Source organism: Seriola aureovittata, chromosome 10 (assembly GCF_021018895.1).
Source record: "Seriola aureovittata isolate HTS-2021-v1 ecotype China chromosome 10, ASM2101889v1, whole genome shotgun sequence".
NCBI lineage: Eukaryota > Metazoa > Chordata > Actinopteri > Carangiformes > Carangidae > Seriola > Seriola aureovittata.
The window spans coordinates 26017089-26031375 of record NC_079373.1 but is presented as its reverse complement, the minus strand read 5'-3'; the positions used below and the strand labels follow the sequence as shown (position 1 = coordinate 26031375).

At 41.4% G+C, this 14287-nt stretch overlaps 1 protein-coding gene across 6 annotated transcripts in view; it reads right to left on the bottom strand.

The window, feature by feature from the left end:
- Positions 1–14287, bottom strand: part of cadps2 (Ca++-dependent secretion activator 2) — a 178509-nt gene that overhangs the window by 52729 nt on the left and 111493 nt on the right. For all 6 annotated transcript variants that reach the window (XM_056386847.1, XM_056386848.1, XM_056386849.1 and 3 more), the window contains exons 13-14: positions 11421–11608; positions 2172–2273 (exon numbers count right to left, since the gene is read on the bottom strand). In XM_056386847.1, the coding sequence (XP_056242822.1) occupies positions 2172–2273; positions 11421–11608 (290 nt within the window). The remainder of the gene's footprint in view (positions 1–2171; positions 2274–11420; positions 11609–14287) is intronic.

Genomic DNA, 14287 nt, shown 5'->3' with positions numbered 1-14287 from the left:
TTCTTCATCACAAGTTGGAAAATAACTACATGACGTGATGAACGACTGTGACTCGAACCTTCTTCAGCAGCTGGACATTAACTAGATAAGGTGGTGGTCGGGGTTAAAACAAGTGCATGTAGACCAGCGGACCATGGATCCCCATCTGGTAAGATTTTTGCTTTTAGATGTTTTATCACAGAGTGTTTGAAACCTGTGCCACTGTGTTACTTATAGATGGGACTGTAGTGTAAACACATTGTTCCCCTTTCTGCCGGGAACCGCTGGGGGGTCCTTGAATCCCACTTTGAGGACCACTCATGTAGACTGTGTCACAGTCAGACGCTTTGTTGACCCCCCCCCCCCCCCCCCCCCCCCCCCCCCCAGCATCTTCTCCAAGAGGTTCTACAGCCCCACAAGAACAATGACGACCTTCTCTCCTCATGGACAAGAGTCGTCTTTGTGTTGTTTCTTCGGTACAGATCCTTTAGACAAACCTGTTCTTAAACAGTTTGAGGTTTCAAAAAGTCAGCTCCATGTTTGTCCCACTTTGATGTGGAAGAACTTGACTGGTCTGCAAAGAGGTCTGACTAAAACCCCGTCTAACACCTTTGGGATGAACCTGAACACCGACCGTGAGTCGGACCTCATCACCCAGCACCAGTGTTGCAGCTCGCTGAGGCTCTTGTTGCTGACTGGGAGCAGGTCCCTGCAGCAGGTTCACAAATCTGCTGGAAAGACCTGAAGAGTGGAGGCTGCCGCGACAGCAGCGCTCTGGATATTTGTGTCTTCGTTCCCCGTGTGGATGTCACCAAGATAAACAAACATGTCCTCCTGCTAGAGGAAGGACACTGTGAGTAGGAGGCGAATAATTACTCACAAACCAAAGAGCGATTAGTTAATCTTTAGATAATCTCCTTCCTGAGGAGGGAAGAATAATGATCATTAGAGGCAATGAAGAGAAGCAGTTGTAGTTTAAATTTATAACCCTCCATGAACCTTTAGTGGCTGATCTCAGCTTTAATCCAAAGCAAACTGTGGAAATCCTGCTCTTGTCCGAGGGACATTAGCATAATCCCAGCATTGTCCCAGCCATTGTTTACCAGCATTAGCCCCTTGTTGAGGTGAGTTAGTAATGACTCCCGCTGATACACCCCCCCCACCCCCCACCCCCCCTCGGCCCTGACCGGCCCCTCCTTCCCTCTGTGGGGCCAGATGGAGGGCCCCTCTCAGACGAGAAGGGTTTCAAGAGCCGAGCTTTGGGACAGTTAATGGCACAGGTCCATTCAGACGAGTGTTGCTCAAGGTCTCGGGGCTGTTGCTTTCACACCGCAATCACAAAGCGTTCACACGGCAGCGGCGGCGATGAATAGCAGCACGCAGATGCAGGGAGGTCTTCGACGCATGTCCTGCACCTATTATGTGCCGCTGATGGGAGCCCCAAATACCCAGACTGCCTCGGTTCATTATGGCGGAGTTAAAGGAGCATGCCGCTGGTTTTAACGTGTCTCACATCACGGCGCTTTACGTCACAGCTCAGCATTCAGCGAAACATATTGATGTGTTTTAGGATGAAACAAAAACAAAACATTAAAAAACAAATTCTCTCTCTTCCTCTAGTGATGCCGACGTTAAGGAAAGAGAGTGGGAGTCAAATATTTCACTCCTCTCCTGAGGCTCCTCCAGTTTGGGATTGTCATTTGTTCTTTTCTTAATAATAATAATAATAATAATAATATTAATAATAATAATTATAATAAAGAATAATTTGAAGAGTTTCAATCACCTGGCTCGTGTACAGTTGTGTTTTTCTCTTCATAAATGAGCATTATCCCCAACAAATAAGCATCAGTGAGACATCAGTGATCAATGATGCACCTAGAAACAAAATGTTAAGACATGTAGATAGTTTACAGTTTCTATTGGACTGTTCTGAATCCAGGTCATGATGTTTACAATCATCAGTACCTGGTGTCAGTGTTGGGGTGAAGACATATCTCAAAACCTGAACAAATAAAAACCAAACTATCTGCCTGGACCGATGCAAATGATATCAAACTGTGTTTTCTGTTATCAGGTGAGCTTTTAGGCGATGGCTAATTGATTTTTCCTACAGTACAGATATGCACGAAAACCAATCGCTTGCGCGCAATTTGTGTCGTTTTATGATCGTGTTGTTTCGTTGCTCGTACCTAAAATGTGTGATCTGGTTCTCCAGCAGAGCCATGAGGCGACTCCTGATGGCCTCAAACTGCTCTTTCTCCTCCACGGTCACCGTGCCCATCCCGTCAGGCCTGAAGACACAGGAAACAAAAACCAGAGTCAGCTGACCGTCATCTTTACCAACTCAACTGAAATCACAGGCTGAAGGTAGAGAACAGTTTGGTTTTTTAGGATGTGTAAATAAAGACGGAAACATGATGTTTGTGAAGATGCCATTAACTCTCTTTTAAAAACACAAAATGAGAGTTTTCGTTCTTTGACTTTGCTGTTTTTTTGTTCATTGTTAATCTATCGACAATGAAACCGACACTTCCTGACCTGCTGGAAGGCTTTTAATGTGAAACATTTGCAGGAAGTGTTAAGATCATTGACAGTAGCAATTAAATCTTGAAGAAATATTCTTTTAAGTAATTTGTATGTGCATATGATAAAATATACTTTCTATACAAAATATGAGCCCGTTTCAAACGGAGGCCTGGTTCCACCTTCAGTTCAGCTAAATAGAGGCTTTTTCGATTGTTTGAGAATCTGAAATATCGAACGTGAACTTTGAAGACCGAATCTTTGTTTTCGTCAATAAAAAAACGGCTCTCGATCAATATTTTATCATTGCAGACACCAAGACATTTCTTTTTTCATATAAAAGTGTCAAAAGAAAAAAGAAAAAACTCAAATTTGAAGCCTTAGAAAAACAGCTCATGCTGCTTTTCTTTTTAATTTCTTTCTCACTGCCGAGTTTCACTGGCTTGTTTTCACCAAACTAACTGATCAAGCAGCCAAACTCTCCACGCTGACCTCAGAGTCAACCAATCAAACGGAGAGCTGCTCAGGCTCCTCTTCCTCCTCCACAACTCATCCGGCCGGCAGGAGGAGAGTCGACAAAGAGAAAACTGTTAGTTGAGGGCTTCATTAATGTTTGTAAAGCTTTCATTCCCTTCTTGCCTTCATCTGAATAGGCACTCTGGCAAAAAAGGGGAAAAAATGCAATCAGGACCCAGAGCGACCAGCCTTGACTTTCTGGGCTTTCTCTGTGCAGCTGAAAGAGAAAAGCACCCTCTCCAAACGGCACTCGCAGTTGCCGGAGGGAAGAAGCGAGGAGGTTGTCTGTTAATGAGTTGTTCTTATAAAAGCCTTCGCTGGTTCCGCCCCTGACCGATGCGCCTTGAGTACCAACAACTCTGCTGAGCTCCTCGCAGCGTATTTCTGACTCTCCCAAAGTTGAAAATAAAAACGTGACGAGAAAGGACAAGCAGCAGGTGAGGCAAGGATACTGAACCATCACTGCTTAGCTTCCTGTCAATTATAACTATACAATAACATAACCACATTTAACCAGAAGAGTGGATCACTGACAATAAAAAAAAGGAAGAAGGATTTCAGATAACATACAACAGTGCGGAATATATATATATATATTCCGCACTGTTGTATGTTATCTGTGCTGCTGCTCCTGTATGTGTAAATCCTAAGTATATATATATATATATATATATATATATATATATATATATATATATATATATATAAAAACATAAAATGCAGGAATGTAGTTGCTCAAACAAAATAATAATAAATGTGTAAGTGGTGTTAACATGCCATGTAATAATAATAATGATTATCATCATGATAATGATAATTACCTAATTAAAAACATAAATGAACATAATAAAATTAGATAACATGACACAATGAGATTAAAGTACCATAAAATTTAACATAAAATACAGTTTTACAGTTTTATGAAGGAAAAAATAAAATAAAATCTAGAAAAATTGTTAAAAATGTACATTATCAAATTACATGATAAAAGACAAAATAACAAAAATACATAAAATAAAATGAAACACAAAATAAACTAAAACATACAGATGGATGACAAATTAAAGGATAAACCAACATTAAGTGTTCTAGTAAGGTGTTGGGCCACCTTGTGTTTTGAGAACAGCTTCAATGCTCCTAGATATTGATTCTCTATTGGAAGATGAACATCATTTCTCCCAGAAGATGTTCCCTCATGTCGTGGTTTGATGACGGCGGTGGACAGCGCTGACTAACATTGGTCCAAACTCTCCCATAGGTGTTCACCTGGCTTGGTATCAGGTGACTTTGAAGACCACAGTATAAGATTTGTATCAAAACATTCAATGCCATAAGGGTGGGACATTGTCAACCTGTTTCTCCACTTTCAGGTTTGTCCTTTAATTTGTCACCTGTCTGTGGTAACATAAAAAATGTATATAATAAGTAAATATGAAAGGGACAAATAAATAATTTAAATTATATGAATTAAAATATAGTAAATTAAATTAAAATGAATTATACATAAAAAAATTATTTGAAAAGTTATAATAAAATGACATTAATTTTTTAAAAAATTACATAAAAGAAAAAATATACAAAATATAATGTATGGAAGAATATAAAAAAATACATTAAACTTAATTATTAAATATATTTAAAAAATTACATAAAAGAAAAAATATAAAGCGAAATTAAATTATAAAGTATGGAAGAATATTTCAAAAAGACATGAAATTCAATTACATAAAATATTATAAAAACAAACAAAAATAAGCACAATAAAAACATTAACATAGAATAAATGGCTATTAAATTAAATTAACTAAAATAATGTGCCCAGCTTGCGCTACAGGTTTACCCGCTCAGTTTTCAAACTGTGTGATATTTCTTCAGGCAGGTTGGTGTTTAGAGGGTGGAGGTTGTAGATGAGGTGCGAGATGACGACAGGAAGTCGTCATGTATTGTGTGAGAACATCAGCGCCTCTCTTCAGCTCCACTCTACTTGATTCATTCTGTAATGAGAGGCAGCTTTCTCTGCACAACAGCACTTGTTAGCACAACTTCTAAACCCTGTTGTTCCCCAAATCTGTCAATTCATTACCATCACCACCAACTGCCCCCCCCTCACCACACCCCCTCCACTTCCCACAACCCCTATTTAACAAGCACCAGTTAATCCCGAGGGAACATAAAGCAGAGTCGTTGGGAGGGGCGTGTGCGCTCACTCATGTAAAGGCAAGAAAAAGCTCGCTTTCATGTTGAAGCAGCCGAGGGCCTCGCTGCACTCTGGGCCCCCGCACGGACAAATGAAGATGTGAGAACGATGGTCAAAGTGAGGTCTTGGATGGATGGATGCAGGGATGGATGGTGGGTTGGCCTGAGGCTCCAACCCCTTCACAGTTAATGGCAGCTGTTCTGTAATCCTAGTTGTTCATCTTCCACAAAACAATCAGGTTTTGTTTCCGTGTGCCGCCCACAGCGAGGTGGCGGAAAATAAAATGAAGTAAACACTGTAGCTTCAGTGTGAAAACCATGAAGCAAACTCACAATTATTACTTCTTTTTTCCAAAAACATATCATGCAGTAACTTTCAGAATTCTTAGAGATGAAGATATCTGCACACTGTCAACTCTTAGATTCAGATTATTAGAGAACTACAATTTGGTGCAACAACATTCGTCGGTCATTTCATTAAATTTACATAATGCCTGATGGATGCTGCTGCACTGAAACACAAATCCAATTAACTGATTGGGCTGCAGCTTATGATTATTTGTATTGTCGATTAGTTTTCTGGTTATTCTATTCAAATTTTAGAGTGCAATGTGGCGTCTTCGAAATGCCTTGCTTTGTCTAACCCGCAGCCCACAATCAATCCAAAGATACTCAGTTCACTGACATATACGAAAAAGAGCAAATACTCATGTGTGAGAAGCTGAAAACAAGAAATTTTCTGCATTTTAGCTTGAAAAGTGACTCGAACGATCCAACAGTTACCATTTTTCAGACTACAAGCTGTTCAACTGACCCTGAGTGCAGGAATGTTCTTGAGGCGTTTTTCATCCTGTCTATATAAAGGTGTACAAAGATTATTCATTATTTAGACTGACTCTTTACCCTGCACGTTCATTTATGTATTTATTAAAAGATTTTTATGCATAAACAGGTATAAAAAATATACCCAACACCATTTAGACCTTAATCCAATAACCTGAGACATTAGGTCCTTATCTTTATATTTAAATGCTTTTAATGACAACAAATGCAGAGTTTCCGACCGGGATCATCATGCATTTGCCTTCGGGGTGATTGTTGGGTTGTTCAAATGCTGCTGGGAAACTCCGGAGGAAAAGGCAGGGACCTGTCATTTCAACCTGTGCAGCACATGCCTAATTTTCTTCTTTTTAATTGAAGTAAAATGTTAGTTAATTTAGAAAAAGACTCGTCCATGGATCTGAATAAGCTGTGAAATAACCACAAGAAGTCATTTTTCCAATCAATAAGTTTGCACATGAACGCATCATTCCGCAGACGTTTCGTTAGCACCATGCTTTCTGCTGCATTTCTATGAAAACTTTAGTAAGAAGAAATGAATTCAAAAGTGCTTCCTCAAAGGAATTCAGAGTGTCGGAAGCTGAAATATTTTTGTCGGATCATCAAGAGCTTTCTAACGATATATGGATCTCAATTTCCCTCCCTGAATGTCAGTCACACCCTTCAATTCCTCTGAATCGAATTAGGGCAGAAAACGAATCAGATGAGGAACACGTTGGCAGGAAGCCCGATGCAAAACGCACCGAGCTCCGAGAGACACGACACGGCGTGGTGTTGGGTTTGGTAGCTCTCCTCACTGTGCCATTACATCCAGTCAGATGTGTGTTCATGCTTGGGCTCACACGGCAGAGCGGGGAGCGATGCGACAGCTTGTCGGGGTTCAGACACATTGTTGCTGCTAAATGAAGCGAGCACGTTGGAGGCGAGGCTGCTGTCAGCGCCACTCCTGGGTTTGGAGAGGAGAGGGAGGAGGGGCTGAGCAGGAGGAGGAGAGGGAGGGGCCTGTAGACTCAGGTTAGTGTGTTTACACTCAATGTGGCTCAAGTGTAAACGATAAGTACCGCATCCGCCCGCGGGAACCGCCAAACCCTCTGGTTGTTTGGTTCTGATGTCAGTTGACGAGACTCGTCATGAGTGGTGCTCGCCGTGCGGCGTGGCAGGTTACTGGGTGTGGACGCCACTTCACCTTAAGAGGTGTGGAAAGGAGATGAGGTTGAGTGGCAGGTGATCATGTGTGTCACCTTCCTCCTCCCCCATCACCACTCTGGAGATAGATAGAGGGGCGGGGGGGGCTGTTGTGTGAATGGTTGGGGGAGGTAAAAGCTCCTGTCACATCCCGTGTCGTTGCAGTGTAGATGCTTCAGAGAGGAGGAGATCTGACGTGACAGGTGAGAGGGAGGCGGGCGCCCACACCTCCCGGCTCTGGTAATGCTCCTTTAACCCCGATCTCAGTTCAAACGCACCCGTCTCATCAAACCCCTCGCAGACCAGCACAAGACGAGTCGACGTGTCACGGCTACTTCACCTGCGCAGCTTTATTTGCTCCATTGAATCCACTGAAAATAACAAAGCAGGCCGCAACTGTTCTGTTCTAAACTTGTCATTTAAATGTCTCACGTCCAGATGTGGTTAAATACACTTTTGTTTACGCTACAGTGTCACTTCAGCTGCTTTTATCACACCGGACAGACTCTGTACTCGCACTTATGGATGGACAGACACATGGGAGGAATAAAAATCATGCGTAGTCAGAGATTAATGCATTTTTCACCGTCTGGATAAATCATGTTTTTCTTTAAATGTGTTTCAGTCCATCCAAGTTGTGCAAAGTGGCTAACCCACAACGGCCACCAGATCCAGATGTTTCACATTCCAGCTGCTGGAGAAGATCCACTGCCGTTCTACCGGTCTCGCAAAAAAAAATTGTCGTCTTCTCAAAATCTCAAAAATGATATAAAAACATAAGTATGGTGAATTAAAAAATTCTAATTATGTATAAAATCTTTTCAACACAAAGAAAACCTAATAACATTTTGTTTAATCTGTTAGGAAGTTGTGGAAAAAGTGTGTTTTAAGAAAACAAAAGCTGAGATGAGAAGTGAATTGAATTGAACTTATCTCAAACCACAAAGGGTTAACAGCCTCTCCATCAAACCTTGATGAGCCAACATCAGCAGTGGGAGGCTTTTCACCTGTCACTGAAACATTTACAGCTTCAGTAAAGGTCCCACATGTTCCCCGCTGTCAGAACTGAGAGCTGCATTGAGAAAAGCACAGTCTGATACACTCCAAATATATCGCCTTGAAGTATTAGTCAAGTACTCTCCTGTTGATCAGTCGGTGGTGTCTCTCTTTGTCCTCTCTGCCTCCCGTTGTAGTTTCGTCTCGTCGAGCAGCCCTCCAGGGAAAACTCGAGTTCTGTAATTAAGTTTGTTTTTTTTTCCACCTCCGAGTCTGCCAGCCATCCAAAACCTCTCTTTCCCATCCACACCCACTCAGGCAGCTCCAGGAGCCCTGAATGGGCATCAATTATTCAAATTAAAGCTCCAACTGACAAAAAGCCAATTCCAGTTACCCCCCCATCCCCCCCACCCTCTCTCCCACCCAACCCCTCAATTTATATCTGGCGATTAGCTGGAGAAGCTAATCATTATGCTTTCTAATTGACTAAATGAGTCGACAAAGGGAGAAAGCACAGATATCAGTAATTACCAGCCGGGGAGTCAAGCAGGGGGCTGCTGGGAGTGAAGTGGAGAACTGAACTGCTGGAGCGACGCTGATGCCAACAAGTGGCTAAAAGACACTTCTGTTGCTCATATCTGGGGAGTTCACTGCTGACAAACTGGAGGCCTGGAGGCGAACGAAGACGAGCCGTCCTTAGGAACGCTGTCCTCCCCAAGAAAAGCGAGAGCATCGGTCGGTTCAGCGAAGGGTTCCTGTGTTGAAGTCCTGAAGTCTTTTCATGGGCAGGAGGTTGGGGTGGATGATGGGTAAAAAAATCATCACTTTTTTAACACTGGAAATCGCTGTTCCTCTTCCGCCAACAGTCAATGTTGGTCTCTTTATTAATTACCATGATCTTTCCTTAACTTTAACCAAGAGGCTATTAATATAACCCTGATGGCAAAGGTACCATGACCTAACAACTGTCGCTCTCCAATCATCACCTCCCAATAACTTGAGTCCGCCCCCTTTTATAAAGTCTATATGTGGCTATATTTTGGGCGAGCTGGCTATTTAATTAGCTATTAGCAGTTCCTGTTGTACAGAAAACTGTCACTGGATTACTGCGATACTGATGAAAAGTATATAGAGCGTCTCAGCATATAAGGAGAATATTGATTCGTGATGAACAGCTATATCGGGCTTCGGAAAGTGTAAGTCACACAGAATATAAATATGTCCATCATGACTGCGTGGTTCAGATTTGATGGAATTATGACGTACCACGGCCACTGCTGCAGCTCCAATGGCTGACCGTGTTCGTAAGTAGGACAAATAAACAAATACTTTATCTTCCCATTGTTTTTTGGAACATGTGCATACACGTGTCCCTTTTGCCTCATACAGTATTCTCCTCACACAGTTCACCTTCAATTCTCCTGTGCCCTCCTGAAGAGGTGTACCTCACAGTTTGATGTGTTTGGACCCAAGCCATGAGCTTTGAAACCAAATTGTTTCTGTGTCTAAATCTAACAAGACTTAAACCATGTAATGTTGTCAGAGACAGACAAGCAAGTTGTCAGGAAACACGTGTGTCATTCTTTTTGTATTTTTGTTTCATTGGGAGGAATTGCTGGCCCCTCGACCGAGGCCCTGTTTCCAGACAGATCAGTCTGTGGTCGTACTGGGCAGCTTCTGGGTTGACTTTATCGTATGTAAATGTGCGTCTGAATACAAATGTCAACCTTGGAGAACATGAGTTCAGCCATGAGTACAGTAACATCTCATGTCATCTCATGAAGCCTTTGAGGGATAAAATGTGCCATGAGATGGGATTTAAAACCAGATGCAAAGGTTCTTGACCTTGTAATCCAATTTGTACCTACTGTATATATAAATACTGTATAAAGAAAATTCAAGTTGGTGATTTGCAAGTTCATTTTTTAACCTGGGAAATAGTAGCTTGACAAGTCCACTTACTACATTTTAACATAGCTATTAAACAGGACAAAGGCAGTAGATACACCATTAATAAAGGTATATGCATAAAAAGAAAAATATATAGATACATTAATGCCATGAATCTAAACTGTATCTAACTTACTGGTAGTTTGACCCACTTTGTTTTATTATTATCACAACTATTTCTTCACACTATTTCTTCATCCGTATTGCATTAAGCGTTGGTGAGATTCCAAACAAAGTCTGGAGAAGTCTGCGCCCACAGTGGACAAAGTGCACTTAGGGAGGATTTTGGACAGCGCTCTGTCGTCCAGACTTCATGATTGTGCGCCCATAAATGGAGTCTGCAAGCGTGTGGAAGTCCGGACATTTGGATTCAGACTCTGTGTGTGTGTGGCTGAAAAAGAGCATCTGTGCTCGGCGAAGACGTACAGAATAAATGAAAAGATCAAATTACAATCTGTTCACAGGACTGATCTGAATATATAATTTATAGTTACTGCAGTAAACATAAGGTCACTGCATATACTGTTCTTTATATGTGATTATGTAAAATAAAGAAAATGTTACTGTAGATGTCTACATGGTATTTTATTCTTAAGATGTATTGTTTGGGTTTCACAGGTTTATAAAGGCAGGGTTGTGTTATATCCAAAATTTCATATCCTGATACAGTCCAGCCAAAGTGTTTTATAATTTATGTTTCAGTTGTTTGTTTTTTGATGATACATGATTATTGTATTTTATGTTTCTGCAGTTTAGAGTTTTAATTGCCACATGCCAAAGTATAATATACAGTAAGCAAAGCTGTGAAATGTGGGTTGGACTTGGTGCAAAACAACTAAAAAAATTGCATGTGGTGGGAAATTTTGCGGAAATTGTGAAGCTTCAAATCAAAAGTAATTACAGTGGATTATCAGTTACGAATAAACAAGCAGTTGAAATATTTGTGATTGCTTTATCGATTGGACTTTGTGGTTACGTCTTTATGCAAAGACCAAACAGATGTTCTACACAGTGCTGATATGCTTTTGCTCTTTTTTTTCAATTTAAAATGAAATAAGAGTTTTCCTCTTCAACGCAAGTGTCAGTTGAGTAAGTAATACAAATGGGGGGGGGGGGGGGGGGTGTCTCTGCAGTGGTGGATGGGAACTATTTCCCTGCACCACGACTATCATTATCACGTTTCCTCCTGTGATTGTCACAGCTAATTCGAACAAGTCAGTGACAGCCGGTACCTGTTCCCGTGGACGTGGGAGACGCAGAAGGCGTAGCTGTAGTGCAGCAGCGTGGGGTCGACCAGCGCGTTGTTCTCCGAATAATCCATCAGACCCTTCAGGTAGCTCAGGTGACGGTGGCAGCCTCGAACACCATACCGAGCGCAGTACTCGTCCAGGACGAACACCTGGCCGGGACTGAACCAACCCTGAAGACAAAGGAAAAACAAACCGGACCTGTCAAGACTTTTGACGACCGCCAACAGGTCATTAGAGACATAATATCAGAGCTGGACAGAACAAACAACAAACTTACAGTAGGATATTCTTAGAGCAGAGGTATTAAACTAATGACAAGAAGGAAATGTCATCTGACCCGCACACGTTTAAAATTTATTTCTACATCTCCTTGATATTCCCCTGAGTGTTTTATTTTACAGTGCTCATTTCGTTCCATAGCAGGGCTGTGACATCGGAGCATAAACATTTGCTTTTGGTTAAACAATCTGAACCTGAATAACTCTTCATCAACTTTAGCTTTGAAAAATATCACTCAGATTTTCTGTGGTGTGTTTTTCCAAATCTAATAGAAAAGTTTCACATTATTTTTCATGGAGTTGAATAGGACTGATTCCTGTCAACAGAAAGCAAACAATCTCAAGTGCCATTAGTCCATTGAACATTCAGAGTCGTATGACTCAACTTCGGAGGGTAAAAAGACGAAATTTAAAGGTAATTTTCCACAAAATGCTCAAGTGCATCTGGAGGAATATCGCTTAGATCAAACTCCAAAGAGTTTCCTGTCAGAAGAGGCCAGGATCACGACTGTAATGAAAGGAGTTAAAGACCAGCAGTCCTTTTATTTTCGGTATTTCACTCTTTAGGAGTGTGCATTAAGAGGGGAATGTCTGTTAATCAGTTAAACACACTGTCATATCATCAAGTGATTGTAGGACCAGAACAGGAGGCTGGGACTTGGGACAAAAATGTAGTTGAAATACAACCAAGACGACTCCTTCACAGCTTGCTGTTGCCATGGGAGGCGTAAACAGACTTGGACCCATACTGGTCACCTTTTGGCTCCATGAACTCAATAAAAATCCTCAGTACTTTATCACAATTAAACAGAGAAGTGTAAAGGTTAACCGTTCAACTATTAATTCTCTACTGGAGCAAAAATAAAGAAAGAAAGAAAGAAGCAGAAAGGTGTGGAACGACTGGAACACCCCGAGATGTTCATTAGTTCATTCATCCTGCACGTAATCACTAAATTAGGCATGAAACTTACAACGCTAATTAAGATTCCTCACGGAAGGAACATTAACAAATTAGCACCTCCACCGAGCTGATGCCACACACACGCAAACGCACACACATGCGCTCACACACTGAAATGTCCTCCTGCCTCTGACAGTCGTGGCTCTCCGCCCAGCAACAGGCGACCCAAGAGAGAAGACGAACTGTTTCATTTCATCCTCAGAGACGTTTCCTTCTGTGTCAGATTATCTGATATTTGAAAGATGAACAGATGAAAGACACAGTTTCTGTAGTAAAATGAGAAGGTTTTTAGATAGATATCCTACTGTTTAAATTCTAAGGATATTAGATTATAAAGAGAAGGATCTTATTTTTTCTTGACACAAAGACTGTTTGGAAAAGACTCCAGTGGCTGTATTAACTATGGTGGGAGCAAAGGAGGAGGTCAGGTGATGTAGTAAAAGACAGGTGGAGGTTGGGATGGGAGAGTGCCGTTTGAAACTGATCTGTTCTTTTATCCATGACCACTTGTTTATTACTGTAACCCCTGACGAGAAAGGTCTTCTAACCTTGAGGAAGTACTCAGGAATTACCAAACCACAATCTTTTCCTAACGGTTTTTATGCATAACCCAAACCAAACCTTGATGTCCCATAAGCTTAACAGTGTGTTTATTGGTGTAAACACGACAACAAAGGTCCGGTATGCCGGTCCTCGTAGCGTTGCTATTTATGGGTTGTACCTGAACCGAACATAAGGTTCCTTTAATTTGAAATGTGGTCATGAGGATGAGTCGTTGACTTCACTCTTACATGAAACACATTTTAATTAACATGTTTACTCGGTTACCTTAATGCTTTGTAATTCAATCAGCTTATAAATGAAGGTATATCTCATAAGAATGTGATTGTTTTTAACATGTTTTAAGGGTAAAATTATTATTGAACTGGCAGAAGCAGACAATCAATGATTCGGTTTTGCGCCGACACTGATAATATCAAAAGAAGTGACTGATGGTTGATGTAACCGCAGATCTAGAGGTACAGCAGAAAAAACTTCTTGGCTGTTTGGCTGACATTTGACTGTTCTGCTAATCGCTGCATTATATTCAATAAGATGTTTAAAACGCTGTTAGTATTTGGGATAGTTTTAGGTTGACCTCCTGTAGACACGTCGGATGTGCCCGTGGTTGGTCGTGTAATAATTCAGACCATCTCTTCCCATATTTTTGTATATAGAAGGTTTCCAGTCATTTTTGTCACCAAATAAAGTGGAAACACCGATGTCATGGTTTCATGTGTCTTCAGAGTAACAGCCTGCTGAGAAACACTTTCAGCAGTGGAGTATAAAATGGAAAATGTTCAACTGCATTGAAGATCAATTAAGGACTTGAAATTAGACGGCATCACTTCCAGGATTTTATATAGACTCTAGCTGACATGCTGCCTGTCAGGGTTAACTGGACCTGGCAGATTCCTCCTCTGCAGGCCTTTTAGTGTCTCCCCCCTCCTCCTCCTCCCCTTCCTCCCCCTCTGCTCCCCTTCCTTCCAGTCTTCAGTTTGTTTGTCGTCTCTCTCCAGTTTCTTTCTTCGTTTTTTTTTCTCTCCGTCTGTGAGCTCGAGCTATTAATA